General features: G+C 36.4%; 8 protein-coding genes and 2 non-coding genes across 41 annotated transcripts; 4 read left to right on the plus strand and 6 right to left on the minus strand.

Annotated features, from left to right (window-relative positions):
- Nucleotides 1-95: 95 nt before the first annotated feature.
- LOC104708782 (uncharacterized) lies at nucleotides 96-1446 on the minus strand. The gene is made up of 4 exons (XM_010425405.3): nucleotides 1306-1446; nucleotides 1140-1217; nucleotides 663-767; nucleotides 96-361 (listed from the first exon to the last, which is right to left on the minus strand). Exons 1-4 carry the CDS (start codon nucleotides 1306-1308, stop codon nucleotides 275-277), a joined length of 273 nt encoding a protein of 90 aa, XP_010423707.1. The 5' UTR covers nucleotides 1309-1446; the 3' UTR covers nucleotides 96-274.
- Nucleotides 1447-1560: 114 nt separating this feature from the next.
- LOC104708783 (dual specificity phosphatase Cdc25) lies at nucleotides 1561-3178 on the minus strand. The gene is made up of 3 exons (XM_010425406.2): nucleotides 2980-3178; nucleotides 2394-2532; nucleotides 1561-1935 (listed from the first exon to the last, which is right to left on the minus strand). The coding sequence occupies exons 1-3, from the start codon at nucleotides 3108-3110 to the stop codon at nucleotides 1765-1767; spliced, it is 441 nt and encodes a 146-aa protein (XP_010423708.1). The 5' UTR covers nucleotides 3111-3178; the 3' UTR covers nucleotides 1561-1764.
- Nucleotides 3179-3239: 61 nt separating this feature from the next.
- TRNAF-GAA (transfer RNA phenylalanine (anticodon GAA)) lies at nucleotides 3240-3312 on the plus strand. Its single transcript has one exon. It is a non-coding gene; the product is annotated as a tRNA-Phe (tRNA).
- LOC104708785 (uncharacterized) lies at nucleotides 3313-7096 on the plus strand. 3 transcript variants are annotated; one of them, XM_010425407.3, is made up of 10 exons: nucleotides 3313-3863; nucleotides 4137-4212; nucleotides 4294-4383; nucleotides 4475-4519; nucleotides 4717-4797; nucleotides 5013-5091; nucleotides 5451-5509; nucleotides 5632-5742; nucleotides 5843-6276; nucleotides 6429-7096. In XM_010425407.3, exons 1-10 carry the CDS (start codon nucleotides 3364-3366, stop codon nucleotides 6931-6933), a joined length of 1980 nt encoding a protein of 659 aa, XP_010423709.2. In that variant the 5' UTR covers nucleotides 3313-3363; the 3' UTR covers nucleotides 6934-7096. The 3 variants fall into 3 exon arrangements, with proteins under 3 accessions (XP_010423709.2, XP_087316984.1, XP_010423710.1); XM_087460858.1 differs by having other exon boundaries at nucleotides 3452-3863; nucleotides 5016-5091; XM_010425408.3 differs by having other exon boundaries at nucleotides 3703-3863; nucleotides 4311-4383.
- Nucleotides 7097-7247: 151 nt separating this feature from the next.
- TRNAY-GUA (transfer RNA tyrosine (anticodon GUA)) lies at nucleotides 7248-7331 on the minus strand. Its single transcript is given in 2 exon segments — nucleotides 7248-7283; nucleotides 7295-7331. It is a non-coding gene; the product is annotated as a tRNA-Tyr (tRNA).
- A 583-nt stretch (nucleotides 7332-7914) lies between these two features.
- On the minus strand, nucleotides 7915-9279 carry LOC109125988 (uncharacterized). Its single transcript, XM_019228852.2, has 5 exons — nucleotides 9027-9279; nucleotides 8728-8772; nucleotides 8455-8581; nucleotides 8245-8359; nucleotides 7915-8152 (listed from the first exon to the last, which is right to left on the minus strand). Exons 3-5 carry the CDS (start codon nucleotides 8498-8500, stop codon nucleotides 7915-7917), a joined length of 399 nt encoding a protein of 132 aa, XP_019084397.1. The 5' UTR covers nucleotides 8501-8581; nucleotides 8728-8772; nucleotides 9027-9279.
- Nucleotides 9280-10071: 792 nt separating this feature from the next.
- Nucleotides 10072-12027, plus strand: LOC104708786 (uncharacterized). Of its 4 annotated transcripts, none has more exons than XM_010425409.3 (5): nucleotides 10072-10414; nucleotides 10851-11034; nucleotides 11310-11397; nucleotides 11507-11573; nucleotides 11718-12027. In XM_010425409.3, the coding sequence occupies exons 2-5, from the start codon at nucleotides 10938-10940 to the stop codon at nucleotides 11769-11771; spliced, it is 306 nt and encodes a 101-aa protein (XP_010423711.1). In that variant the 5' UTR covers nucleotides 10072-10414; nucleotides 10851-10937; the 3' UTR covers nucleotides 11772-12027. The 4 variants fall into 4 exon arrangements, with proteins under 4 accessions (XP_010423711.1, XP_019084547.1, XP_087316992.1 ...); XM_019229002.2 differs by having other exon boundaries at nucleotides 10184-10414; nucleotides 10851-11037; XM_087460866.1 differs by having other exon boundaries at nucleotides 10405-10538.
- Nucleotides 12028-12357: 330 nt separating this feature from the next.
- LOC104708788 (bifunctional cytosolic FAD synthase/FAD diphosphatase-like) lies at nucleotides 12358-17438 on the plus strand. Of its 13 annotated transcripts, none has more exons than XM_019229004.2 (17): nucleotides 12358-13018; nucleotides 13173-13280; nucleotides 13923-13968; nucleotides 14076-14233; nucleotides 14394-14511; nucleotides 14623-14705; nucleotides 14921-14980; nucleotides 15070-15297; nucleotides 15489-15585; nucleotides 15709-15759; nucleotides 15847-15927; nucleotides 16032-16103; nucleotides 16262-16324; nucleotides 16411-16560; nucleotides 16716-16773; nucleotides 16857-16909; nucleotides 16982-17438. In XM_019229004.2, the coding sequence occupies exons 2-17, from the start codon at nucleotides 13180-13182 to the stop codon at nucleotides 17057-17059; spliced, it is 1497 nt and encodes a 498-aa protein (XP_019084549.1). In that variant the 5' UTR covers nucleotides 12358-13018; nucleotides 13173-13179; the 3' UTR covers nucleotides 17060-17438. The 13 variants fall into 13 exon arrangements, 3 of the variants coding, with proteins under 3 accessions (XP_019084549.1, XP_010423717.1, XP_010423718.1); XM_010425415.3 differs by having other exon boundaries at nucleotides 12462-13018; nucleotides 13126-13280; XR_015563494.1 differs by having other exon boundaries at nucleotides 12662-13018; nucleotides 15484-15585.
- LOC104708787 (protein PTST homolog 3, chloroplastic) lies at nucleotides 17284-21141 on the minus strand. 9 transcript variants are annotated; one of them, XR_015563487.1, is made up of 11 exons: nucleotides 20811-21141; nucleotides 20573-20692; nucleotides 20232-20392; nucleotides 19347-20155; nucleotides 19066-19249; nucleotides 18712-18766; nucleotides 18550-18600; nucleotides 18410-18463; nucleotides 18109-18228; nucleotides 17875-17981; nucleotides 17284-17721 (listed from the first exon to the last, which is right to left on the minus strand). XR_015563487.1 is itself a non-coding variant. In XM_087460859.1 (11 exons), the coding sequence occupies exons 1-11, from the start codon at nucleotides 20981-20983 to the stop codon at nucleotides 17571-17573; spliced, it is 1914 nt and encodes a 637-aa protein (XP_087316985.1). In that variant the 5' UTR covers nucleotides 20984-21141; the 3' UTR covers nucleotides 17284-17570. The 9 variants fall into 9 exon arrangements, 6 of the variants coding, with proteins under 6 accessions (XP_087316985.1, XP_010423715.1, XP_010423714.1 ...); XR_015563486.1 differs by having other exon boundaries at nucleotides 18712-18760; nucleotides 19347-20158; nucleotides 20811-21103; XR_015563485.1 differs by having other exon boundaries at nucleotides 19347-20158; nucleotides 20811-21103.
- On the minus strand, nucleotides 21089-24222 carry LOC109124415 (transcription factor-like protein DPB). 7 transcript variants are annotated; one of them, XM_010425418.2, is made up of 10 exons: nucleotides 23978-24212; nucleotides 23585-23897; nucleotides 23138-23217; nucleotides 22955-22998; nucleotides 22689-22751; nucleotides 22450-22596; nucleotides 22291-22359; nucleotides 22084-22182; nucleotides 21880-21950; nucleotides 21089-21791 (listed from the first exon to the last, which is right to left on the minus strand). In XM_010425418.2, exons 2-10 carry the CDS (start codon nucleotides 23857-23859, stop codon nucleotides 21458-21460), a joined length of 1182 nt encoding a protein of 393 aa, XP_010423720.2. In that variant the 5' UTR covers nucleotides 23860-23897; nucleotides 23978-24212; the 3' UTR covers nucleotides 21089-21457. The 7 variants fall into 7 exon arrangements, with proteins under 7 accessions (XP_010423720.2, XP_087316990.1, XP_010423722.2 ...); XM_087460864.1 differs by having other exon boundaries at nucleotides 22450-22590; nucleotides 23585-23879; nucleotides 23978-24199; XM_010425420.2 differs by having other exon boundaries at nucleotides 23585-23879; nucleotides 23978-24199.
- Nucleotides 24223-25830: the final 1608 nt, after the last annotated feature.

Consider the following 25830-nt stretch of genomic DNA (forward strand, 5'->3'; position numbering starts at 1 on the left):
ACTCGATTGGATCAGATTTGGGCTCAACTAGTACAGTGATCCGAAATTTACTGAGGAATTCGACATCTCCTCCCCCCACATGCAAGACACCAAAAAAAGAAAGAGAAGTAGACATAAGAAAAGACCTGTTTACATAGCATTTTTAACGGGAAAATTACCAAAAAGTTTTCAACGTATAAGATTATCACAATTGGTAATTTCATCTTCCAGCTTCTTTTATCCAAAACATATCCACAAATACAAAAGCTTTATTGAAAAGAAAAAAGACTCGGGCTCAATCCTGCTTAACCCCACCCGTCTCCTCCGCAACTACAGGTTTAGCTATTGTTTCTGTACCTTCAGTTCCAGTTTCAGCAGCCACCTATTATTACAAAAAAGGTTCTTTACACATAAGATTCAAATGCAAACACATATAAGGGTGAAAAGTCAGATACCGGATACAAAGTGAAATATTCAGAGAAGAGTAATATAATAATGAACTTCATGGGAGCTAATGGAATCATACAAAATTGTTGGATTCAATCAGGTATAACCGTATAAACATTCAACTGAAGCATCACAGCTATGTTTTCACCAACCCAAGAAACAAGTCAACTAAGAAAGTACTAAATGTATGTCTGGATAAAAAAGCGCCAAACAAGTGAGTCAGTCTTTTCACTTACTTTGGTAGCGTTGTCGTTATTATTAGCAACAGGCTTGAAAGGACAAGCTGGAGGAACTCTCGCTGGCTTCCTGTACTCCCATCCAAGCCACGCGTACAATTTCGCCTAGTCATTAAGTATTAACAGTCAAAACTCAAAAGAGTTAACAAAATGATTAGACGAAAACACTACCTGCAAGATTCACTAAAGCCATGACCTCTAATAAAGACTGTGTTATCTTAAACATTAGTACAGTCTAAAAGATAATCTTCTTCCCTTTCAAATCTCAGATTTTGTTAAAGTAATCTCCTTTTCTTCTTTCAGATATAAAGCTATCTCCTTTGAGACTAAATTGAATGCAACAATCTTAGCATCTTAAAAAAATTGGAAATTGTAGCAAGTTCCGACAGAATCAATCTGATCATTCTGTCGAGGAGAGAAAAGAAAAAGAAAAAAAAAACGAAACTTTAACGAATTCAAGAAAGGAGTGCGATTTACCATGAAGAAATCGATGATGCGAGGCATTAAATTGACGAGCGGGACGAGGAACAGCGGCACCAAACACATAACGCAAACCTGTGAAATTTTCAGAAACTTTAATACTGAAAATCGAAAACTAGATGAATTAATTAAAAAAAAAAAAATGAAATCGAACAAATCTAACCATATTTGCAATTAGGGTTCTTGACTCAGGAATTGGGAATTTTCGACAAACAAAATGAATCGCGCGATGATTTTGTACTTCCCCTGAAGTCGTTGTCGTCGCTTTGCTTTTATTTTATGACTTTTAAAAAATCTGATCTACAATTAAAGCAAAAGTCACCGAGAAAGTTTTGACGGCGTTACCGAAAAGTTCATTATTAATTGACGGCGTTAAGATATAATAAACGTGGCTTTGACGCTCAATAAAACGTTACAATATACCAAAAGAGCCCTTTTAGTATTGTGATTTGCAGATATAGTAACGTTTGTAGTCTCCCATTGTAACCAAAACATATTTGGTGACAACTGCAAGAGACTATTTTTATGAATAATAATCTTAATTCAGCATTTTTTAATACATGATGATGACAATGTGGAAAGATCAATTAGGTCCCTAATATGGTTCAGTAGTAGGGGGTGTTTAGGCGCCATCGCCTTTGCAAGGAACGTCTGCACAGCGACAGACTGGTTTTCCAGAAGCTTCCCAGCCATTAAAGCCGCGTTCCAAGATCATGATGTTTTTGATTCCACTATCTTGCTTCTTCTCATCTAGATAATTCACGAGCCTTCTTGCACAAGTTGGGCCACGAACCTGCAGTAAGATTTGAATTCAATCAAAACTTAGCAATCATTTCATTTTCGTGTTAGGACTTAGGACAGAAGAAAGAAGTGAGAACTGGCTCAAATCAAAGGTTGCTAAATAAAGGACTGCGCTTGATGATTTGGAGTGTTAGAACCTAGCAGCTAATCGATGTTATTTCTTTTAAGAATGTTCCTACTCCAAAGCATACATAAAGAATAGATGGACTAGTAGGCAAACATTACAAAAGACCGTTGGATTTTGCAAACTTGATCCACTTTTTGATGCATATTTGCAGAAAGTTAGAGAGATACAGATCTCCTTCTAAGCAAAACCCAAACCTATGAAACATGAATCAACTAACCTATCATTATTCAATCATTGCAGGACAGTGCTATATCATGTCTTGTTTCATTATGGGGGAAAAAGATATTGTGGGAAAGTGAAAAGAGAGAGTAAAACACACACACCTGGCTCAAGGCACAGTGGAAGACAAGTGTGTCTTTGTCCTTGACATTTTGAACAAGATGAGAAATCTTGTCATCAAACGAGCCACTCGCATAGTGTAGCGAACCAGCTATATGCCCATCATAGTTCCTCTCTTCATCCCTTCAAAACAAAACAAACCCAATTACACAATATAGTCATACAAAGTCTGGATCTTTTAGCCATAACTCTGAATAAGAAGAAGAACCTAAGTTTAAAGAATTACAAAAGATCGGGCCTTTTCTCTACGCTCCTCAGACTACTTAACCACAAAAGCTTCTGTCCTAAGCTCATGAGATTATTACTAGTTGATGTTTTTCGATTGAGATTCTTCAAAGTTCCAGTTTTTAGAAAACATTGAGATTCCACTTGTTCATAATAATCTCTAATCCCAGAACTAAACATAATTCAAAAGCAAAAGGACTCTCTCTCTCTCTCCTAAACCAGTATTATTACATGGAAGAGCAAAATCAAACCCTAAGACCAATCGGACTGATTCGAACTAAAATTTGCTAAAGAGATCAGATTAGTAACTAAAACCCGACGAAATAAAATCGCTTATGGGAGTACCTGACATCGATGATGGCGATGTTGGGACGACGATGGAGAGGGAGAAGCTGAGTAGATGTGATGTAAGAGATGCTTCTCGCCATCGCCATTTTTTTCTTTTTAGTGAAAAAGGAAAATATGCTTCTCCCCATCCTCTCCTAATCTCTCTCTTTTCTTCTCTAAAGTCACGAACGAACATTCTCATGGAAGACTACGACCCAATTTGAGGTGACATTTATTTTTGCTATTATTAATATTTCGTATCGATGAACTAACAATAAGCGGGGATAGCTCAGTTGGGAGAGCGTCAGACTGAAGATCTGAAGGTCGCGTGTTCGATCCACGCTCACCGCATTTTTTTTCCCTTTTATTTTGCATTCGGGTCGGATCGGCAATTTCGGGTTTATGCCGATTAGAACCGAACAAAATTTCGGTCCGGTACGGTTCGATGGTCGGTTATATATTTGTTCTTCGAGATCTTCTCAGCGAAAACGTCGCCTTCATCGTCCTACTCCCGCAGAAACGGACACTATCAATTGGCGCTTAATTTTTTGGGGTTTAGCCCTAATGTCGACTCGCCGGCGTTACCCCGGTCCCGGAGTAAGAATTGCACAATACATTGAATCTGAGGATGAAGGAGAAGACTATGGAGAAGAAGACGAACAAAGCGAAGAGGAGGAGGAGGAGGAGGAGGAGGAGGAAGATACCGAAAGCCAACCCAGGGATGTTGTAGTCTCACCTAAGGTTTCACAGAAGGAGAGCCAAGAGAATCAGAAAATGTCACAAGGTATATGTTCATCTTCAGGATCGCAGGAAGATGTGGAATGGAAACACGGCGAGACTGAGGGATTGTTCTGTTTGATTTGTATGGAAGTTTGGACCAACGATGGCGAACACCAAGTCTGGTAATCTCAATTTCCAAATTTTGGGTTTCTCTCTTTGGACTCTCTTTAAAGGCTATAGGCTTTAGCGATTTGATGATTTTATGATCCAGTTCTATCAATTTTTTTGATTACCTAAACAGTAATCATCTAGTTCGTAGTTGATTAGATTTAGGTTCTGTCAAACGAAGTCTTTGAGCATCTCTTTCCACTATTTGATTACTCTGGTCGTCTCTAATATTTTGAATGCAACTAAATGGGTCTTCTCTTTTCTTCTTCTTACTTGTGTGATTCAAGTTGTCTTCCATGTGGACACTTGTATGGGTTTTCTTGCATCAAGAAGTGGCTACAGCAGCGGGGAAGTGCAGGAAAGGTGTGTGGTTGTTGTTATGTAGTTTGTTCGATGATAGTTCATCTTGCTCATAGAGTCACAATGGTTTTTTTTTTTTTTTAGTGTCCGCAATGCATTAGAAAATGTAGCCTGAGAGATGTCCGGAAAATCTATGCATCACGTGTTGCTGCAGTTGATGATGAAGCACAAAAGGTAAATACAATGAGTGTATTTTTCCTAGTTACATACATGATAAGAAATGACAGTATCAAATTCTAATGATATTCTTGTTTTGTATTCGCAGAGAATCTTATTTCTGGAGGCCAAGTTAAGTTCAATTGAACAGAAGGTACGACATATCTGAGCTTAGTTCTTTGAATTGCTTTAAATCATTCAGAAGAACATTTTCCGGATTACTAAAACCTCTCTATGTGTTCAGTATAAGTCATCTATGTAGGTTATGTCTGTCAGTAGACTGGAACATATGTGTGAGCCCCTCATACTAGTATTGTAGGGTTTAATAATATCTTCTTACATGTTTCGCAGACTGCAAGTTGGAGTAACAAAGAAGCTCAATGGAAAAAAATGGAAGCAGAGCTACGATTAGAAGTTAATAAGCTGAAGAAGGTACACTCTTAAGAGTTTGTTGCCACGTAGTCATTCTTAACACTTTGTTATCTGCTTGGAAAGATTATGATAGTTTATGATTACTGCTAAGTGTTAACTAGCCAAATCTGGAATAATAAGTTGGTTCGTGTATCTTTGTTTGTTATTTTCTACACAAAATTGGTACACATGTTTCTCCTATAGTAAGCATCAGGGTAGAAATTTTGTTTTTGCAGAAGATAGCTGATATGGAAAGTATGGCTATGAGTGCGCAGAGAAACTCTAATGTGGCTTCTCAGAATCAATATATACATGGTAATTACACAATTACGTGTTTCATGGTTGCAACACAGGCAGCTTTGTTAACATTAAATATACTTATTAGATCCGATATTATATGGTTGCGTTTTCTGTGTTACCTTAAATCCAATATTTTTCATTTCTATGCTTGCACCATTTTGTTGGATGAATTGTCTCAATGGGATCGTTGTTCAAGTAGAATTGATATGCTGTTGTGCGATTGTTTCCACTCTGACCTTAGGACTTAACTCATGGCATTGAATTACCCAAACAGTAATAGAGGTTTTATAGCTAAGTTGGATAAGTGATTTTGTTTTCTCCTTGAAATTTAATGCATATATACTTCTAAACAGTTGTAAGTGCATGCCTTTCAGGTCATACAAACTACCAAGAACATCACGGACATGCAACTTCTTGCAGCTTCAGACATCAGGTGTGGTATAGTGTTCCATATCAGTCCCATTGTTTTAGAATTTTTGGCTGAAGTACTGTCTGTTTTCAGTTGTGTTGATGTGTCTAACGCAAATTAGATCCTTTTCATCCAATTTTTTGTAGGGAGATTTGCTAGTCAGTGGTGGCCGTTTATTTGACATAGATGGTGGTAGGAAAGTTGTGTTATTGGCTCGTAGGCTCTCAGGTGTTGGTGGAACATTTGTGCTTACACAAGTAGGTTTTTTTTTTCCTGTTGTTCCCGTTTATTTTTGATCTTACACTAGTTTTAAATGATGAAACTATACGTCTTTTAAAATATATGTATATGTTGCAGATGAGCCTACATTCGGGTGAGATTGATGATATTTTGCTGCCTCCTACCACAAGAGCAATTAAAGATCTTCACCTTTCCCCTCACAATAACGGGCTTGCAGTATTTGGTTCTCTAGGAAAAAAATTATCTGTTATAAGCTTGGAGAGCCACAACACTGTCTTATCCTATGATCTACCAGCTGCACCTTGGTCTTGCTCCTGGGATCCCAACAGCTCTCACTCTATTTATGCTGGACTACAGAATGGAATGGTTTTAGTATTTGACAGGCGTCAAACAACGGGACCTTTCGCATCGTTGACTGGCTTAACAACCAATCCAGTACATACTATCCATCATCTCTCTACCAACTCCACTCCAACTTCTGATGTCCGTGCCCTCTTGTCAGCTTCCTCTATCGGGCTGTGTCAGTGGAACATTAATGGCAGCGAGGGAAGGTGAGGTTTTGTGTTTCTCTGACATTGATTCTTGTTCACATCTCATGAAACCAAACCCACAGAACTTTAGCATCTGCTTGGAGAAGTTTAGCAAAACATTTTTTAGGCTCTAACTTGTTATAGTTTCGTTTTTTTTTTCTGTGTGTGTGTAGCCCATCATTAATTTCAGAAACAGGAAACCCAGGAGTTTGCATATCATCCTCGTATTGTCCTCGCAGTGATCATATAGTGGCTTCTTATAGACCGAGAGTTGGTGGATCTTCTGAAGATACAGTCCAGACTCAACCTTCGTTGACCCAAAGAGGAGTCAATAGTAATGGTGTAGATGGATTTCATGTTAGTCTGAAGAGAGGAGGTGGTGATTCTTATTACCAGAAACTGTCATCCACACAAGCTTTTGTAGATAACATACGTCTGCCAAGAACAGCGATTATAGACTTTGGTGAGGGAAAGAATCAACAACTATTTGCATCTTGTGACGAGTCCAGTCGGGAGCTCGTCTTGCAAGATCCTTTGAATTTTGCCGTCTCTCAAAGGTTCCCAATGTGGAGTCATCTTCCGCTCCAAGACGTAAAATACGCTCATGTAAATGGAACGGGTCTGCTTGGTCTCTTAAACGATGAGAAATTGCAGCTTTTTAGGAACGGATCGCCATGAAAAAAGATTGAATTATAGTCTTGCAGGGGTAATAGGATAGTGTACGTTGAAGGGCAAACATGCATGTAAAGCGGTTAAGTACTTGTCTAATATCTGTTGCAATCTGGAGATGCTAATGGAGTAGCCATTACTTTATAATATATTATCTTAGTTATGAATCTAATTGCTTGTTTAATGTAATTTGTTTATGATTCATTGGTGGATTTAAGAAAAATGAGAATGAAAAAGAATGGATAAAGAAGAGAGATTTACAATATTTGATGATGGGTAAAACCGTAAAACACTAAAATTTAAAAAAAAAAGAAAAAAGAAAATCCGACCTGCCGGAATCGAACCAGCGACCTAAAGATTACAGCAACAACTACAGTCTTCCGCTCTACCAACTGAGCTAAGGTCGGTCACGCCAAATCATTGGTTATAATTATTTAAGTAGTATTAATACAATAGTTAGAGCTTTGTTAAAAAGGAAATAAGAAAGAGAGAGATTCCATAGGATTCTCTACACTTAGAGGAGGTATTCAACTTGTTTTTTTAAGGATTTTAAAGTACTGTTAAAATCCTTTGTTATTCAATCAAGGAATTTTAAAAATCTTATGAAATCATATGTTATTCAACTAAAATTTATATAAAATCATTTAAAATAATCCAGAATCTCTTGTTATTCAATCAAGAGTTTATAAAACCAACTTTAAATCTCTTGTTATTCAAAATATCACAACTTTTTTTAGATTGCTACTTTGAATGACTCTATGAGACAGTTTTCTTCTTTTTAGTTGAAAAATACTCTTCTCAAAATCATACCCTTTAACATAAAATTTTGAAGGATTTCGTCTAACCCAAAACCATAGAGCCAGAATAGCTCACTTCTTTTTATAAACTTCTTCATCTTTGTCCCGATTGCCATACGACTACGAGGATTCAAAAACTCTTGCTTCTCTCCTGAAAGGTATCAACGAAGGTGAACCTTCAATTTAACTAATTTCAGAAATTTGGGAAAGTGAAAGAGAACAATATGAATACATACGTACCCACACAGAGGTTAATTAAAGGACTATCAGGCATTAGTTTATATGCTTCAAGGTATTCTCTTGCAGCATCTTGATGTCGGCTTGTCACGGTGAAGTGATGACCAGCAATTAGAATGGGCGGTACACAATCTCTATACTTACTCCTTAGATGATGCATGAACTTAGCTTCAGTTGATGCTCTTTTCCCTAATCTGCACATAATAATCATAATATGATATTAATTTGGTAAAGTCGTAAACAAAACATGCTTACAATACTCTCCAAGTGAAATGTCGCTCTCTACCTTGAAATGACTCTGTAATAGCAGTTCCAGGCATTCAAACGATACGGATGTTGTTGGATGACATATCTTACACAGTCAAACCACTGCTTTGGATCCATTGTATCACATGATATTTCTGTAAATATTATAAGAAGAAAGGGAGTTAAACACAGGTAATAAACTCAGCTGTAAGATCTACAAGACATGATTTATCAAGGTTGTGTTAGGTACTAGCTCCAAGTGACTGAAGTTCCTTTTTTATCTCAACAGGCAGCATTTTAGCATCCAATCTCCGAGCAAGAATAACTATCTCCAAAGCTTCCCAATATCTTTGCAGGGATGCCAACGCTTTGCACAACTACAAAACAGATAACTTTAGGAGTCATGAAAAACATAAAGCAATATGGTATCAAGGAAGCTATATGGTCATAAGCAAGAAAAAAAGTATGTAAAAGCAACGATATTCAATATATTAGATAATGGTAAAAGATAACAGTTAATTACATCCACGAAAAGATGGTGATACTCTTCATCTTTGATAGCTTCTTCCTGAGTACAAAAGTCAAAGGATAAGCCCAGTCAATATAAAAAGGGAAAAGCATTTTTATGTTTCAAACAAAGAGGTCAGAACCGGCAATAATGTTTCAAACAAAGAGGTCAGAGAAAATTCGCATAAAAACTGTCAAAGTGTTGTTTAATGAAGTAATGTACCATGAGGACCAAATCTTAGGTAAAATATGCACTCGCTTAGACAATGCAGGCAGAAAATCCCCAGAAAAGAGACTACAATTTTCTCTACTGACCTGGTTTTTCCGGAGGAGAAAGCACTAATACAGCTTCATTTCGTTTGCCATCTTCTAGGAGGAGTGAAGCCAGAGTTATGCGAACATCAACCGTATCACTGAGTTCATTCAAAGCTGAGGAATATTTCAGTTGGCAGCAAATCAATTAGAAACAAATGAGAAATTCTCCGGTAACGCTGCTGATCACAATTGTTTTTGATCGATAGGTGTTTTGATCGATAGTTTTAACGAGCACGAAGCACCTGTTCGTGGTGTTCATTTTCACACATGTCAGCCTTTAGTCGTCTCCGGAGGTATACATATATATGCTTTCTTCTGTTCATCTAGAATTTAACATAAAGTTTCTTCCTTGTTATTAACGTTAAAAAAAAAGTCTCATCATTGGGAACCTTAATGCTTCTCTAGTATCTTAATATTGTAAAAGGAAGAAGCTTTGCAATTTTGGTTTGGTTGATATTGTAAAAGGAAGAGGCTTTGCATTCTTCTTCATTACATTACTGATTACAATGATCTTAATGCTTGTCTAATATCTTAATCTTGCAGGGGATGATTACAAGATTAAAGTTTTGAACTACAAAACACGGAGGTGTCTTTTCACTCTTCTTGGCCATCTTGATCATATCCGCACGGTTCAGTTCCATCATGATCATATCCGCACGGTTCTTCTTCTTCGTTTCCAATGTCGAGAGGACCAGGTCGTTTAGCACAGTTCGCTGATGCTCAGTCCAATCAAGCTTCTCTTGTCTCCTTTCACTCTTGCCTTTAACATCGCTAGCTCTGCACCTCGTGGCTTTGGCATCTCTGAATTCGTCTCAAAACTTTCTTATTTCTCTGTTTTTGTGAGTTGTTTTCTCTGTTCTTAGCTGTTGTAAAGAAACAAACCATCACCATCCTTGTTCTCTCTCTTTTCAGCCATAGAAACCATCATCATAATCAGTAAACTCTCTCTCTTTTCTCCCTCTAATTTGAAAAGTCTTTCATGTACTGCAATTTGCAGTCTGCAAAATACGTTTGTTTTTGTTCTGGTCTAGATAGACAAATCTTCAGAAATAAGCAATTAATAAAAATCTATAGCAAAATCTTTTAAAATCAAACAAAGTTTCCTAATAAAATTTCATATAATCTGATAGAATCACATTTCATTCTCTAAAACAAAAATAAAAATAAATCTAAAATACAAACAAGTCTCCTAAACATCTCCTAAATCTTACAAAATTCTAAAATATTAAAATCTTCCAAAATCCTTAAAAAAACAAGTTGAATACTCCTCTTTAACCTTTTTACACGTTTCCGATTTCTTCTGTCTGTGCGAACTTTTTCTTGGCGAGAGAGAGGAATTAATTATCTCTTTCAGTCGCCGTCGTCGAAGATTTCAATCAGCTTATTAGGTTTACATCCTTCTCTCTCTCTTGTTTATCTTGGTTTTGATTTTGCAAGATTGTGAGATTGGAATGAATCACTTATATTATTATATCCTTTCTCCATTGGCTGCTTTTGTTTATATCTCTCTGAGTAAGTCCCCATGAATAATTTGGTTTTGTTTTTGGAAATCTGGGTCGAACCAATTCTAGGGTTCCATCTTTTGCCTTCTCGTTTTCCAGAATCATATTGTAGTCCCAATTGTAATTAGAATCATATTGTAGGTTCTAGGCTTCTTCCCTTTATTGTAATTAGAATCATATTGTAGTCCCAATCTCAACTCTTGATAATAGTAGTTAGTTTGCTATTGTGTAATGTGTATGTAAAAATTGTTATATCTCGTTACTTGGTGGTGATTAACTGATTATGATGACTACAAGTTTTTTTTTTTTTTTTTTTTTCCAGAGTTTTTCCAGTCTCGGTTCAAACTTCGAGTTTTGGGCATTCTGATCTGTCTTTGATTCTTCTACAAAGGGATCTTTGTAAAGGACAATGGAAGCTAATGTTGTTGATTCTGCTAATGTTGTTTCAAGTTCTCCAAACATTATTGATCAAGAAGAATCGACTGAGAACAACTTTGTGAACAATGGTAGTAAGCGCTTTATCACCCACCTTTCTTTCACAGTTTATGTTTTTAGGGTTTTTGAGATTTTGACTCGAACAATATTTATTGTCCTCTACGGGTTAGCTGATATAGTCTTTTTGACAATTAAGAGAAAACTGATTGTCTCATCAGGTTTATTAGTGGTCAGTAGATTTAGACTGAATACTTATGATGATCAGCTTTGCTCAATTTCTTTAGTGTCTGTTATTTAGACTGAACGTAAACATAATCTTAAATTGTGATTGCTCTTTATTGTGCAGCTGAGATTGCGTGGCAAGAGTTGAGAAAGAAGTGGGTTGGTGATCCATCTAATAGGACTTCAGAGATGCCTCTTGAACCTGTGATAAGGTACATAATAATAAATCTTAATTATTCATTGCGTCAAGCTTTCATGTTTTTACATATACTGTATTTTTTAAACTCCTTTTCTCACTCTACATTCTTTTGTAATCTGTAGCTTCAACGCTACTTATGAAGAATTGCTCACATCCACCACTCCTTTTCAGAAGCCCATCCCTCTAGCTGTGAGTTCCTCCTACAAATACTCCATATTAAACTTTTCATCTTCTGCTTTAAGTTTGGGTTTCTTCTTCTGTTTTCTTCGATATGAATCTCCTGTCATAGCTATCACACATCTCATGTTGGTTGCAATCTTCTTTAAATTGCAGGAAATGGTGGATTTTCTGTTTGATATTTGGCACGGGGATGGTCTCTTCGAGTAGGTAACACCGAGAGGGGGGGGATTCTCAGTATTCTTGGTACAGAATTTAGTTGCAGGCTCTAATGATCAAAATTCCAATATCTTTGAGAAGAGACTCTGATCCTGTTTTTCATTGACATACCATGAACATATATATATAACTAATTTTTAATTAGGTTTTTTTGAGATTCTCTTCCATGAGACAATTCACCAAAAAAACAAAGCAAGGATCACGCTTTTGTTTAATTATCTTATTCTATAAGAGAGTTCGACTAACATATAAAGATGCCATTTGTGATGCTTCTTCACCACCATGTGATATTTTGTACACTTTTCTTGATTAATCATTTTAGTCTTGGCATTGAAGATAAACTTGTAAGTGGATATGGGATTTAAGGGGATAAAAAAAAAACGTGTATGATCTTGATAGGCGCGACTGCGTTTGGTGATTACGATTGTGTGTTTGTGTGCGTTTTAGGTGTCGAAACGCACTCACTTTTACATTGCCCATAGAAAGGTCAAAAAGGGAAAAATCGTTGACCGTGACTAATGACATTCTATGATAACGAAGCTTATATATTAGTCTCGTAGTAACAGAATTTATAATCGTTTTAGAAAAAAATGAAGATGATTCTGATAAGTGATAACAGATATTTTTTTTTATACAAATCAATATATAAACAACAACTTAATACTAGGTTAGTTGTCAATTGTACTAGATTCTGAATGATGATGTATTGGTGGTATTGCATCATGGTTTTTACATTTTACATTTACTTGAATTACTACTGTAAGTCTCCTGTTATATACTTATATTAGATTTAAAGAAAAGAAAAAGAAAAAAAAAAACAAGTTGCAAAGAAAATTCTTTTATTATTACTTTTTCTATATATATGCAAAGAAGAAAATCTTGAATGAGCAAAGCTTTTTTTGTCTTTCTTCTCTGTTATCACATCATTCAAATTTTCTTCCTATTATTATTTTGTCAATATTCATAATTTTCTTTTGTTTTGTTATCTTCTTTGGTGGATTTTTAGATAAATTGGGTGTGGCAATAAAAAATTGTAAAATAGTCCCATAAGGGAAATTAAAATTAAAAAAAAAAAAAAAAATCCATAGTGAAAGGAAGAATCTGCTGCTCTTAATAAAAGAGTCCAAAAACGAATTTCTCGTTTTTAGTTTTTATCTCTCTGCAATCTCCTCCAGCCAATCTTAAATACTTCCGACGAGGTAGATAGATAGATATCTCGAGAGTCGTCGGAATCAAAGGTGAGAAAACTTTTTGAGTTTTATTATTTATATCCCAAAAAAGCTCCTAAATCTGTGGATTACTCAATCTAATTGCAAAAAGCATTGGGGGGTTTTTTTTTTCTTAGTTTGGGTTTTTATTGATCTTTGCTTTGCATATTTTGGGGGTGAGAAGAGGAGAGATGGAGATCGACAAAGCGATCGGAGAAAGCGATGATAAGAGGTTGAAGACCAAGTACAATAACGCCATCTTCGTTATTAAACGAGCTCTTACTCTTTACTCGTCAGTCTCCCCCCCCCCCCCCCCCCCCCCCCCTCTCTTACTTCATTTGTTTGTTTTTTTTTTACTCTTTTACTTCATTTGGTTTCCCTCTTACTTTCATTTGATCTCCAGATTCATTTTTTTCGTTTGTTTGTTGCTGGAGATTTAAGATTTAACTTTGCAATCTGAAAAAAAAAAAAAAAGATTGAGTAAGCATATCTGACCATGTCCATGGCATTACGGAGAAGTTCATCCTTTTTCTCTTTGGATGAGTTATATATGACATGTGAGGATCTTTTTATGAAAAGAGTCGTCGAGATCCATGGGTTTTGTTGTCACATTTGTTAAAGGAAAACTAAAGATAATTTGACATTTTTGTTTCGCCTACAAGTTCACTACACTTGGCTGCTAACCCCTTCTTTGTGTCTACTTGGTGGCCAGACCTTATCAATTATATAACTGTTGTCAATCGAATTCAGTAACGTGTAATGTTTTGTACAGTTAGGTAATTAAAGATGATTTCTTGTTTGTTGTGTGCTTGTCATGTTCAGTGTTTGTGTATGCTGTTACAATTATGCTTGTATATAAAGTGTATGCTGTACAGTTAGGAAATGCATTTTACTTTACTGATTCCTGAAAAGATTGAGTTGTCGACTTCTGCAGTATTGAAGAGGTCGCTTTTAGTTTCAATGGAGGAAAAGACTCTACTGTAAGTTACTACAACTGTTCCCTTCCGAAAATCTCCTTTTTAGATATTTTCTTCTTTTCTTCCCCCTCTTTCCTAAGTAATAATAATGTGTCTCATCATGATTTTAGGTACTACTGCATCTTCTTAGAGCTGGCTACTTTTTGCATATGAAAGAGCAGAGTTGTTCTAATGGAGGTCTATCAAGTTTTCCAGTCCGGACCATATATTTCGAAAGCCCTTCTGCCTTCACTGAGATCAATGCATTTACATATGATGCAGCTCAAACGTAAGAAAATTACTGTTCCTCTGCATTCATTTTTTTCTTTCTCGTATTTATATCGTCTAACTGAAGATGATAGCATTTTGGGTAAGATTTTCAAATGGTGTCTGCTCCCAGAATGATATTCTTTCTGCGGTTAGCTAATCATCTTATTCTATATGGGCAGTTACAATCTGCAACTTGATATCATTCGCCAGGATTTCAAATCCGGGTTAGAGGCATTACTAAAGGCTAACCCTATCAGAGCTATTTTCCTTGGCGTCCGAATTGGTGATCCTACTGCGGTTAGCTTCACTTCAAATCTTTAATCTCAAGATTCAGATACAAATATTTTGTAAAAGTTAGTGAAAAAATGTGATCGTTGTGATTTATTACTTCTCACTGAATTTTTTCAGGTTGGTCAAGAACAATTCTCTCCTAGTTCACCTGGATGGCCACCCTTTATGAGGGTGAATCCTATATTGGATTGGTCGTACAGGTATCTTCTTTCTCCGTAATCATATCTTCGTATAGCATGATAAAGTCTAATAAACTATATCAACTTTGGTGGTCACTGTAATTGGTACAGCCTTAATATGACAGTGTAACCCAAATAAAGTTTTTGGAAATTGGAAAATTAAAGCAATTTTACAGTGCTGTGATCTCTTATTCTCATTTGATCTTTATTCTGATTTTTTAACTTTTCTTGTGCAGAGATGTTTGGGCATTTCTCCTAACTTGCAAGGTCAAGTATTGCAGTCTTTATGACCAGGGGTAAAAGTCCTCTCCACAGATTCACTTCAACAAGATTTTTCACTGTTGACCAATTCGTCTTAGATTGTGTTTCTTTTATGAATATGCAGATATACATCAATTGGGAGTATTCATGATACTGTTCCCAACTCATTATTGTCTGTTAACGACACTAGCAGTAAAGAAAAATTCAAACCTGCTTATTTGCTTTCTGATGGGAGGTTAGAAAGGGCTGGGAGAGTCAAGAAAAATGCGTCACTCAAGAATGACATAGACACCGGATCACAGAAACACGAGGTGCTTTTGGCCTCAGTAATTGCTGTCGGCGATGAGATTCTGTAAGTCATTAATTCTTACTATCAGGCTCTGTTCTTCAAATTAGTTATGTTAAGAGAACATTATGCTAGATATATATCAATCAATGACATTAGACTTAGGCCAACCACATGTTGAAAAGGGTCCTGCTTGGTTACTTATCTACTAGGTGCAATGAAGTTCTTCCGACCCATTTATCTGTTCCATAGCTCAGGTCTGGCACTGTTGAGGATCAACTAGGATTGTCGTTGTGTAAGAAGTTGACTTCTGTCGGTTGGTCGGTGCAACAAACCACTATCCTTCGGAATGATGTGAGTGAGATTGACTCATTGTCATCAGTTTTCACCCATAGAGCATGTTAATCAGACAATGTAAATTTTTCGTCAATCGGCTTATTAATCTCTGTTATATCTTCACTGTGTTTCTTTAATTAGATAGATTTTGTATCTGAGGAAGTTGACCGTCAAAGGTCTACGAGTGATATGGTAAGTACTTTATGATCATAAAATCAAAGGGAGATTTTGTTGTGGAAGATGTGACTGACAGATTTCCTCCGATTGATGCTTTTGAAGGTATTTATATATGGAGGAGTTGGTCCTTTGCATTCAGATGTTACTTTGGGTGGTGTTGCCAAGGCATTTGGAGTTCGCCTGGTACGTATCTCTTTCATGGTTAAGATATGTGCCTTAGCATCTCATTGAGGAAAACAATCACCTCTCAATTCTAATTTGAGAGGCTCATAATGCCGTTTATTCAGGCGCCTGATGAAGAGTTTGAGGAATACCTTAGGCATCTTATAAGCGAGCAGTGCACAGGTGACAGGAATGAGGTGAGTTCGGTCTTCAGACAAGATAAGCTAAAACGATACAGCATCATAATCTTTTCAGTGTATATGTGGGGTCAACCCCATGCTTATGATTTGCGTAATATCACGAAATTAATGATATTTGTTGGTTTTCTCACCAAGTTGGTTGCTTCTCATTTCAGATGGCTCAATTACCAGAAGGAATTACTGAACTTCTACATCATGAAAAGCTTTCAGTGCCATTGGTATGTGGTTTCAGAACTACATTGAAAGTTCTAATGTTTCAGCATTATTTTTTCTTACCCATTTGATCTTTGGTCTATTTGTGTAGATCAAGTGCCGCAATGTGATTGTTCTTGCTGCTACAAACACTGAGGAGCTCGAGAAAGAGTGGGAATGTCTGACCGAACTTACTAAATTGGGTGGAGGTTCTTCACTCACAGAATATTCTTCAAGGCGCTTGATGACATCTTTAACAGATGTATGTTTTTCTCTCGCCATGGCTTGCTTTCAACTGATTAAACAAACATTTGCCACTTTTTCATGCAATCGTCATTGTTTGAACCAAGAATGATAGTTGTTGATAGATCTTTGGCTTGCTTTGAACTGATTAAGCATTTGACTATCAAAATGCAGGTTGAAGTTGCAGAACCTCTGTCCAAACTTGGTCTCGAATTCCCAGACATTTATCTTGGTATTAAATCTTTGACCTCTCTAATATTATCTAACTGTAAGGAGCATCCAAAGTCTCTGTTTAAACCGCAATCTTCTTCTCAGGGTGTTACCGGAAATCTAGACAAGGCCCTATCATCATCTGCTTAAAGGGAAAGGTACAAAAAAACACAATGTCTGGTTTCATTCCTTTGCTCATTTTTCGAGGCTCACAAGATTCTGTTTTACAGGATAATGCACGGATTGACTTAGCTGCACAGGCACTATGCAAGAAATTCAAGAAAGATGCGTTCGTAGAAATCAAATAGACACAAGTTTGAGTACTGGTCGAGCATGAGAGGCAGCTTCAAATGGTCCACTTGAGTGGCTTCCATGTATACCGGTCACAGAACCTGAGAGGAAGTAACTGGAGAGGATAGAATCAGAATCTGACACTTTATAAGGGAACTGAAGCAGTTATTGTGGCAAAAACATATTTATTAAAACCTTAAAAATTCAATGTCTTATCTGTTATCAACTCTAAATAACGAAATTTGTAGGAAAGTAACCCATAAGGGTTCTGCTTTTACACATTCTGTCTTGAACGGTTAAGAATTATGCATGTTGCATTCTAAGGGACATGAACCTTGAGACATAATGTATTATTTAATCATTTACCTAAAATTACAATTTTGTACCGAGTAAAAACGTTGTATACTAAAGAAATCGAAGAGGCTAACAAAACTTTGAAACGATTTGCTCTGCTCCTTTCACCTGTTGAAGCCCACACCGCTCATGTGGAATGAATTCACTCGAGAAAACAGTAAAAGCAAGAGATCATCAGCTCTCTACTTTAAGAATGTTGTTTGTGATGTGTCCTCTTGTAACCGAATCTTTTTGAGGATCTGTTATCCATTGCCCGTCCACAATGAACTTTATCTCATATGTACCGGGATATAACCATAGTAATGTCGACCAGCATTTCTGTTTCCTGCATAAATATTATACAGGTCAAATCTGAATTTTACGGATGATGATTGCAATTTTGAACAACATTATCCAGATGTTATAGGAGTCTTTCACATGTTCATCATCAAAAGAAAAATATTCGATGAAAGTAGAGAGTGTCAAGACCAATACTAACCCGATTGACTTGGATGCTTGTAGTTCCATTCCCACTCGGTGTTGCCACCCATTGAAGCTACCAGTCACTTCCACAACATTACCATCTCCGCAATATTCTATCACAACCTGAAGATAAAAATAACTTAAATAATTCGGCTTTCAGTGGTAAGAGTGCAATCATGGATCTGGCTCTAAGATTGTATTGATACTTGATAGTAGTTTAAATTGGGACTATGAAGCAAAATTAAGCTACCTCTTGCAATCCTGAAAGACTTTCCTCAGCTTCTTGCAATTCAACTTCCTTCTCTGAGATAAGCATTTGGGCCTTTTGGATCTCTGTTTCAGCCCGTCTTTGGAGAACTGAAAGAGAAAGCTGAAACCAGGAAATAGGAGATTACGAACAAAAACAAGTATCAGGCTTTACATGAGACGAGATGAATATCAAGGAGAGTATCATCCAAGTATAATCAGATGTACGGAGTCCACCAATTCATGTGCATTTTCGTTAATGGATATACCTATGTACAATATGTTGCTGGAGAGTAGTAGCTTACCTTTTCCTTTTCAATCTGCTCCTTCAACCTTGACAGCTCCAGCTCTTTTTGATTCTAGCCATGCAATAGATTACCAACAAAGTTAGTTAGCAAAAATCACTTTATCGGGTCCACATATTGAGAGAAAGCAATCAATGTACCAGCATAAACCTCAGCCGAGTAATTTCAACCTGATTTTCCCGTTTCCTGGTCTGTATCATTTCAGAACAAGGTTCTATGAGCATGGATACGAAACATAGAGTTAAAGTTCAATGACTTAAGATCAAATTTGAGATAGTTCAGTGAGCAGGATAATTCAAGACCTCATCATGTGGATCTGTATCCATGTCAGCACTCTCATCTCTCTGATCACTATTCCTATCACATGAAAATTTAAAGGTCAGAGATTTTGAAGTGAACCATGCGAAATGTACACGAGTCAAACTCCTAGGATACCTAATCCAGGCTTTCAATCAAGACTGGTTTATGCATTACTCAACTTTTACTGATATAAAAAGCTTGGTGTGGCTTCCAATAATCAACTAATAATATAATGTTCTTTTAATGCAATAAATATTGGAAGAATACCACTTTCTTGAGATACACCGAATGTCTTAAGCTTGGAATTAAGACATTCATGGTTAACAAGAGTAACAGACCTTCATGGTTAGACTCACCTGTCAGAGCTATTAACTTCTGTAGCATGCGTAAACTCCTCCAATGCTAGGGCAGTTCCATTTGGTGGAGTGCTCACATTTCCCTGACCACCACGATTGTCTCCTATGAACTCAGCACTTTTGGTTGTCTCTGCACTTTCTTCAGTTTCAGGATAGCTTTCATTAGGTATGTCATTTTCCTCATCTGAAACAGATTCCAACCATCAGTTAACTATTTCACCACCGATGTAAGTATTACTACAGAAACATGCATGAATAGTGAAGATATCGATACGGCATACCATCATATATACTTGCAATTAAGACAAGAAAAAATAAAGTATAGGCTTCAGGAGATCGAACATACAATCAACTGTATCCAAGTATCCGTTCTGAATAAATCTGATTGTTTTTTCTTCTATGCTTGAAGTGGGAGAAGAAAATTCTAACATCCAATCCTTATCCTCAGACTCAACTAAACTATCATCGGCACTACCAGAAAGATTTCCAGTCATCTCATCAACCTGCTGATTCTGAAAATTCTCTGCACTTGACATGGTGTTCTCCGAGGTCAAAGCAGACGAGCATTCAGAAGCAATGTCAACATGTTTGATGTTACTGAGATCTGGACTAGTGTAATGAGTATAGGTAGGACTGGTGTAATGATCATAGGTTGGAGGACTGTTGTAGTGACCATAGGTATCTTTTTCCACATCATTGACCTCCTCATCCTCTGTCATCAGAACATTGTCAGCTTCTATGTCCGGACAGCTGGTTGAAGTATCATCTAAAACTAGGGAACGGTTTGCAGATATTGAAGCTTCAGAAGATGAGTTTTCAGTGGCAGCTCTATTGTTGAGCTCCACACTCTCAATCTTCAAATTGTTTTCCAAGCTCAAAACTCCAGCCAATGACGATTCATCAATACTCAAACTTCCGTGTTCTTCAGCCTCGGTACTTGAATTTGAGACAACATCATTCTCATCGAAACTATTTATTTCCTGATCAAGAGGCATGCTTCCATCTGTTGCAGTTAAGTATATTTGACTGCTCGAAGGTAGTTCAGTAGACAAGTTTCCTTCAACCATATCCAATGCTCCTTCGCCCTGACCTTCTACACCAGATAAATATATAAGAAACGTGGAGATTATCTTACAATAACAAATCTTATTGAATCATGTGTTGACCTGTTATCGACTCTTCCAAAGAAACGCGACTTGCACTTGTTTCCAAGTTGGCGTTTTGCTCAGAGACTAGCTCTTTACAGTCTTCTCCCACATCAGAATTTGCAAGAAGTTCCTTGATAAACTTATATCCTCTTCGTCGGACAATGTTGGCAAGATCAACTCTAGCAAAAAAAAAAAACCAAAACTAAATCAAAAATCAAGAGTTTCAGAAGCAATCACTAAAAATAAGATATATTGTAAAGAGTAAACGACACACACAGTTCAACGAGCCTGCCAACTTAATCAACATTACAGACTGCTATAAAATTTGAACAAAAAACTACAAATTTCGAATTTGGAACCTTCCATGTGCCGAAAGCTCCTTCATGGTCGGCACGTGACCTTCGGGAAGCCCAGCCAAAGCAACGAACTCCATAATCTCACTCCGAAGCTCCTCATTGCTCTTCACTCTCTTACGAACTCTGCCAAAACACTCGATCCAATTCAAACCACAATCCAAAAATTGACGCCCTAAGCACGTCCAATTTCTATCCACAGATCGAAGCAAAGACCCAAAAAACAAAGGAGAAAAATTCGAACCTGGGTTGTTTGATGGAACAAGCGAAACAGACAAAACTATGTTTCTTCGTGGAATTCAAATAGGAAACACAAAGTTGAGGTTGCTGATGACGACGATGATAATAGAACAACGGTTTCCGAAATTCCAAGGATGGGAAGGAAATAGAGAAAGGGATATGAGAAATCGTCGCCATGGCCGGACTTGCTCAACCTCTGTGAAGTCCCCAGTTTCATTTATTTATTAAGAAGATGACGACTGAGTGTGAAAGATTCGAATACCTTTGAAACACACAACACTATTTGTCTCTCTAATCATATGAATTGATTTTTAGATTTCGGTTGTACAAAAACCGGGAGTCTATCTAATTAATTCTCGCTATTTCTATACGGTTAAGATCATTTAAACCATAACCGGGTTTCGGTTTGACCAAAACCAAAACTATTCCACAATTTTGCAATTTCCAACACGATCTCCCATACAAGTGTTTTTTTTCTTCCTATGGCAAAAGATTGTTAAAATCGCTAAACCCGAGAAGGAATCTTAGATACAGATAAACCACCGGTACAAATTTACCGCTAAACCGGCTATTCGTCAAAAGAACCAGGTAGTTTTTCCAAGACTACTTTACAGTTTTACAGATAGTGTACAAATGGCCTTCGTAAGTGTTTCAATTCTCCGGCTTCATGCTCGAGTTCATTCTCCCTGGGTGAGACGTTGATATCACTGGAGCAGTATCAGCAGCCGAAGCTACTTCGTTACTCTCAGGCGTAGGAATGATTTGTGGCTGAGAATGCAGCTCATGTTGTTGCGGTTGAAGATGAGGCTGGTAGACTTCCAGCTGCATCGCTGAACCTGTGCTAGGGCCTTCGTTAGAGTTTTCCAGCGCAAAATTGTGAGAAGAAATCTGGTTGTTGTTGTGACCGTTTGGTTGTTGCGGCGGTTGATCGCAAAACTTCATAGTCTTGAGGACAAAATTGTCGTCATGGAGCTCGAATGGAGTGCTGCATATAGTGAATTCACAGTGTCAGTAATCAACATAGTAGAGAAATTTAGCTGAAAAGATATCATATTTGGTGTTTGATTTTTTACGTGTTGAAATCAAAATGCACGAGCTGCATATCTTCTGATATTTCCACTTCTACTGTTGCATGAGGACGAGTCTGGTGCAGTGAAAAAACAACAACAATCAGACGATAAAGGAACAGATACTACGATGAAAAGAAGGCGTTTTTCATGTTCTTAAGTTTGCTTGCGGATTAATCTAGAATCCTATGAAGCTGTTGATCAAGTTACCTGGACAAGGATAAAAGGAAGAGCAACACCGCCACTGGGAGCATTTCCTGAGCTATACAAGTGCTCATTTCTCTGTATCAGGTTCTGAAGGCCTACATACTTTCAGACATACAGAGAAAAAAGAAAGAAGGAGCATGTAAGAATCTATGATAAAAGTAACAATAAGATCAATCATATAGGCCCCAGAGGTTTTATGCTGTCCATTACTTGTTCTTCCAGTTCTTGGGAATATGCGATTTTCTTCTCAATCCTGTTCCTAAGTGAGAGTCGTTCGCTCTGCAAACAAAAAGACAAAATGAAATCAGATTCAGGAACATTCTCTAAACGAGCTCCGGTACATGGGCAAACAGAATATTTGGTTGAAACCTTTAATTCTTCAATGTCACTTAAGCTTGTCCGAGGAAGACCTCTCCACTGAATCTCTTTTTTATCCTTGGATATTATATCCATAGCCATGAGGACGTTTAAAGCATCATATACTCTTCGTCTTATGTTCTTCTCATCATACTGTTGCTGGTCAAACGTTTTCACATTATATACTTTTACCAAAGTGTACAGCAAGTATCGCACATGTTCAAGTTATAAACTATAGAAGAAATGCGTACGTGATCTGGGGATGTTCCATCGTTATTTGGGAGTGCATATTCAGCAACAAGCTCGTCCGCAACCTGAAAGTACTTAAACCCGTTAGATACCATATTGTAGAGCAACACGTTTTGCAATACTTCTCATGAGACAAATTTGATATTCCACTATGAGAAAAATGTATAAGCACAAGAAATCAGTTCCATGAGAGAATGTAAACGGAAGTGAACATATCTTGTAAGGAAGACATATAGTGAAGCTTTCTGTTTAAAGGAAACTACAGTACCTCATTGTAAGTTGTCCTTCCTTTGCTTTCTACCTTTTCACAGACTGAGAGGAAGCCGGAAGAACAACAAAAGGATCACTTAAATGTAAAAACAAAATTTGGAGGCATTATCCACAATTCATAGCTATAAAATTCAAAGACATCTAGATGGAAGCAAAAAAGAGGCAGAGAAAGAGATAAGACCTTTCATGCTAAATTGACGTAGCCCTCTTCCATTCTTATCTGGACCAATCGCACGCTGTCCCCTCTTTTTCTTCTTACCACTGTTAATAGCTTAATGATCAAACTAAACTATACAGAAGACATGTAACAATTTCCACTACAAAAATTACGCACAAAGACAGTGGCCTATTGTCCCAACAAGGATACTCTGGAAAGATTTATATTCCAATAGGCAGATTTGTAGTAGATTTTAGACAAACTTCAAGCAATAAATTTGATCTACTGGTCAAGTTTCATATATTGATTATGCAACGCCTATGCCAAACAAAACATTCACAAGGTAATAAGCTCATAAAAGCAGCCATTGCAGTAAAATGAAACCCTAAATCGCTAAACCCAACCACCGCAATAAACCCATATAAAAACCTTTTTAACAAAATCACAGAATTGAGGTGGTTTTAAACATACCCAGAAGCTCCTTGGGAGCCAGCATCGTCACCTTGAATATCCAAATTGTTCAAGCGTAGAAAAGTACTGTCGCCAGCAGATGTAGCCACGGTGGTCGTCTGCTCACTCCGGCTCGAAGGAGAGCCCATACTGCCACTAGTAGACACAGATTGACCAGAAACCGCCGTGCCCCAAGACCTAGTACTAGGGTTATTGTTATTATTGTTGCTGTTGCTTCTACCGGAACCATCCTCATGGTGGTTGTTGTGATTAGAATTAGACCCAGTTGTTGTCATCCTTCTTCAACCTAAATTATCTACCGCACAATCCGCTACTGGAGAATTCAATTTGTTGAAAAAAATTGTTCCGGAACCTTTTCGATTTTGAGGGAAAAGCTCAGATTGAGTTACTGACCTTTAAAATTCGATAAACGGGGAAATTAGAAGCTTTCAGTGATGGAGGATCACCATTAGATTCGATAGTGTGATACTTGTCTTGAAACTGTGATCTTCGCGGCGGAGAGTTTAGAGATTTCGCCGGAGAAGAGAAGGAGAGAGATGATAAAGTCGATCGGAGTTGGGAAGGTTTGTTAATATTATTTGTGCGATGATGAAAAAAGATGTCCACGATGGATGCGAGAGGGACCAAACTGACTGAATAATAATAATAGGTAAAAAAAATAATAATAATAAAGCAGTAAAGAAGATAATTTTCTTTACTTTTTCATTTATTTATTTTACCAAAAGATTAATTCTCTTTTGAGAATTTTATTTTAAGTCATCAGAATATAAATACTGGATTTATCTTTTTTTATTTCTTTTTATTATTTTGGCAAAATACTGAATTTATCCTCTTCTTCTTTTACAATATATTGAAAAAATTAAGACAAACAAATGGATAGAAAAATGGCTTTAATAAGCATGAAAATAATAAACCTAGAAAATTTGACACCACACAATCGCACATAATGTATATGATAATGGAGTAAACAAAAAAAGTTAAAATAATAGTTTGGTACCAATCGTCAGTACTTAATATGAATTAGTAGTAACTACTGCTTGAAATTACTCATTTTGGTGTTTGAGTTTTGAACATGCTATTAGGAAATATAAACATAAATTGGAGCGAAGAGATTTAGTTCCTAAATCGTGTGGGAATGAAACTTAAGGTTCACGAAAGGCACATTCCATGGTGATTTTTTTCTTTTGTTTTTAGTCTTTTTTGGGTTTAAAATTAAAAATTAAAAATCAATACATACTTGATATCATATATATTTTTCATATTATGAAAAAGGGCTATTCTCAACTTCTTTATGTTTTTTTTGGGGGACCAATTTTATTTATTTGAGGTTTACGTTTTTTTCGTAAACTTGCACAAAATCACTTCTCTTTCTTCTCTTTTTTTTCTTTTTCTTTTGTCAATGTAAATAAATTTATTTGTATTTTGCTTTGTAGACGTAGTACTAATAATAATGCCATTTGGTTCAAAACAAATGTTATTTTCATACTATTTGATAGGCTTACGAAATAAATGCTAAAATTATATATATATAGGGAAAATCACGTTTTAAACCTTCAAAATGTCATTGAATAGCAGTTTAAACATTGGGATATCTAATTTTTTTGTTTGTACCGCCATGAAAGATGACGGAACAGTAACATCCGTCAACGTAAAATAGTTAAACTATGCTGGTTTGATTTAAATACTTATTTAATTAATTTAATTTAATTTAATTATTTATGATGATTGATAAAAGAAAATAAAATATACATCAAAGCAAACAAAAAAAAAATCAGAGGTTAAGTTAATATATTTAGAAGATTCATTAGTTTCCAATGAGAAGTCAATCGGTTTGAATCAGAATCCAGTGGAAATGCATTTATTAAAAGGATTAATAATATGAAGAACAACATCGTAAAAGTTTTGTCTACAATAAAGATGAACACAAATTTATTTTTTCTCTTTTTATTTATTTTTAAAACTAAAACTAATTTAAATATAAAGTAAACCAATACAATTTAACTATTTTGCGTTGACGGATACTATTATTCCAATATTTTTTATGACGATACAAAAATGAAAGTTAGTTTTAAAGTTAAAAGTGTTAGTAAAATCATTTTAAATGTTCAAATTGTTAGTAAAATCATTTTAAAGATTTATACTGTTAGTGAAATTCTCTCGAGGTTTAAAGTGTTACCCAGTGATACTTTGAAGGTTTAAAACGTGATTCTCCCTATATATATATATATGTGTGTGTGTGTGAATTA

Source organism: Camelina sativa, chromosome 8 (assembly GCF_030686135.1).
Source record: "Camelina sativa cultivar CO46 ecotype springtype chromosome 8, ASM3068613v1".
NCBI classification, from domain to species: domain Eukaryota; kingdom Viridiplantae; phylum Streptophyta; class Magnoliopsida; order Brassicales; family Brassicaceae; genus Camelina; species Camelina sativa.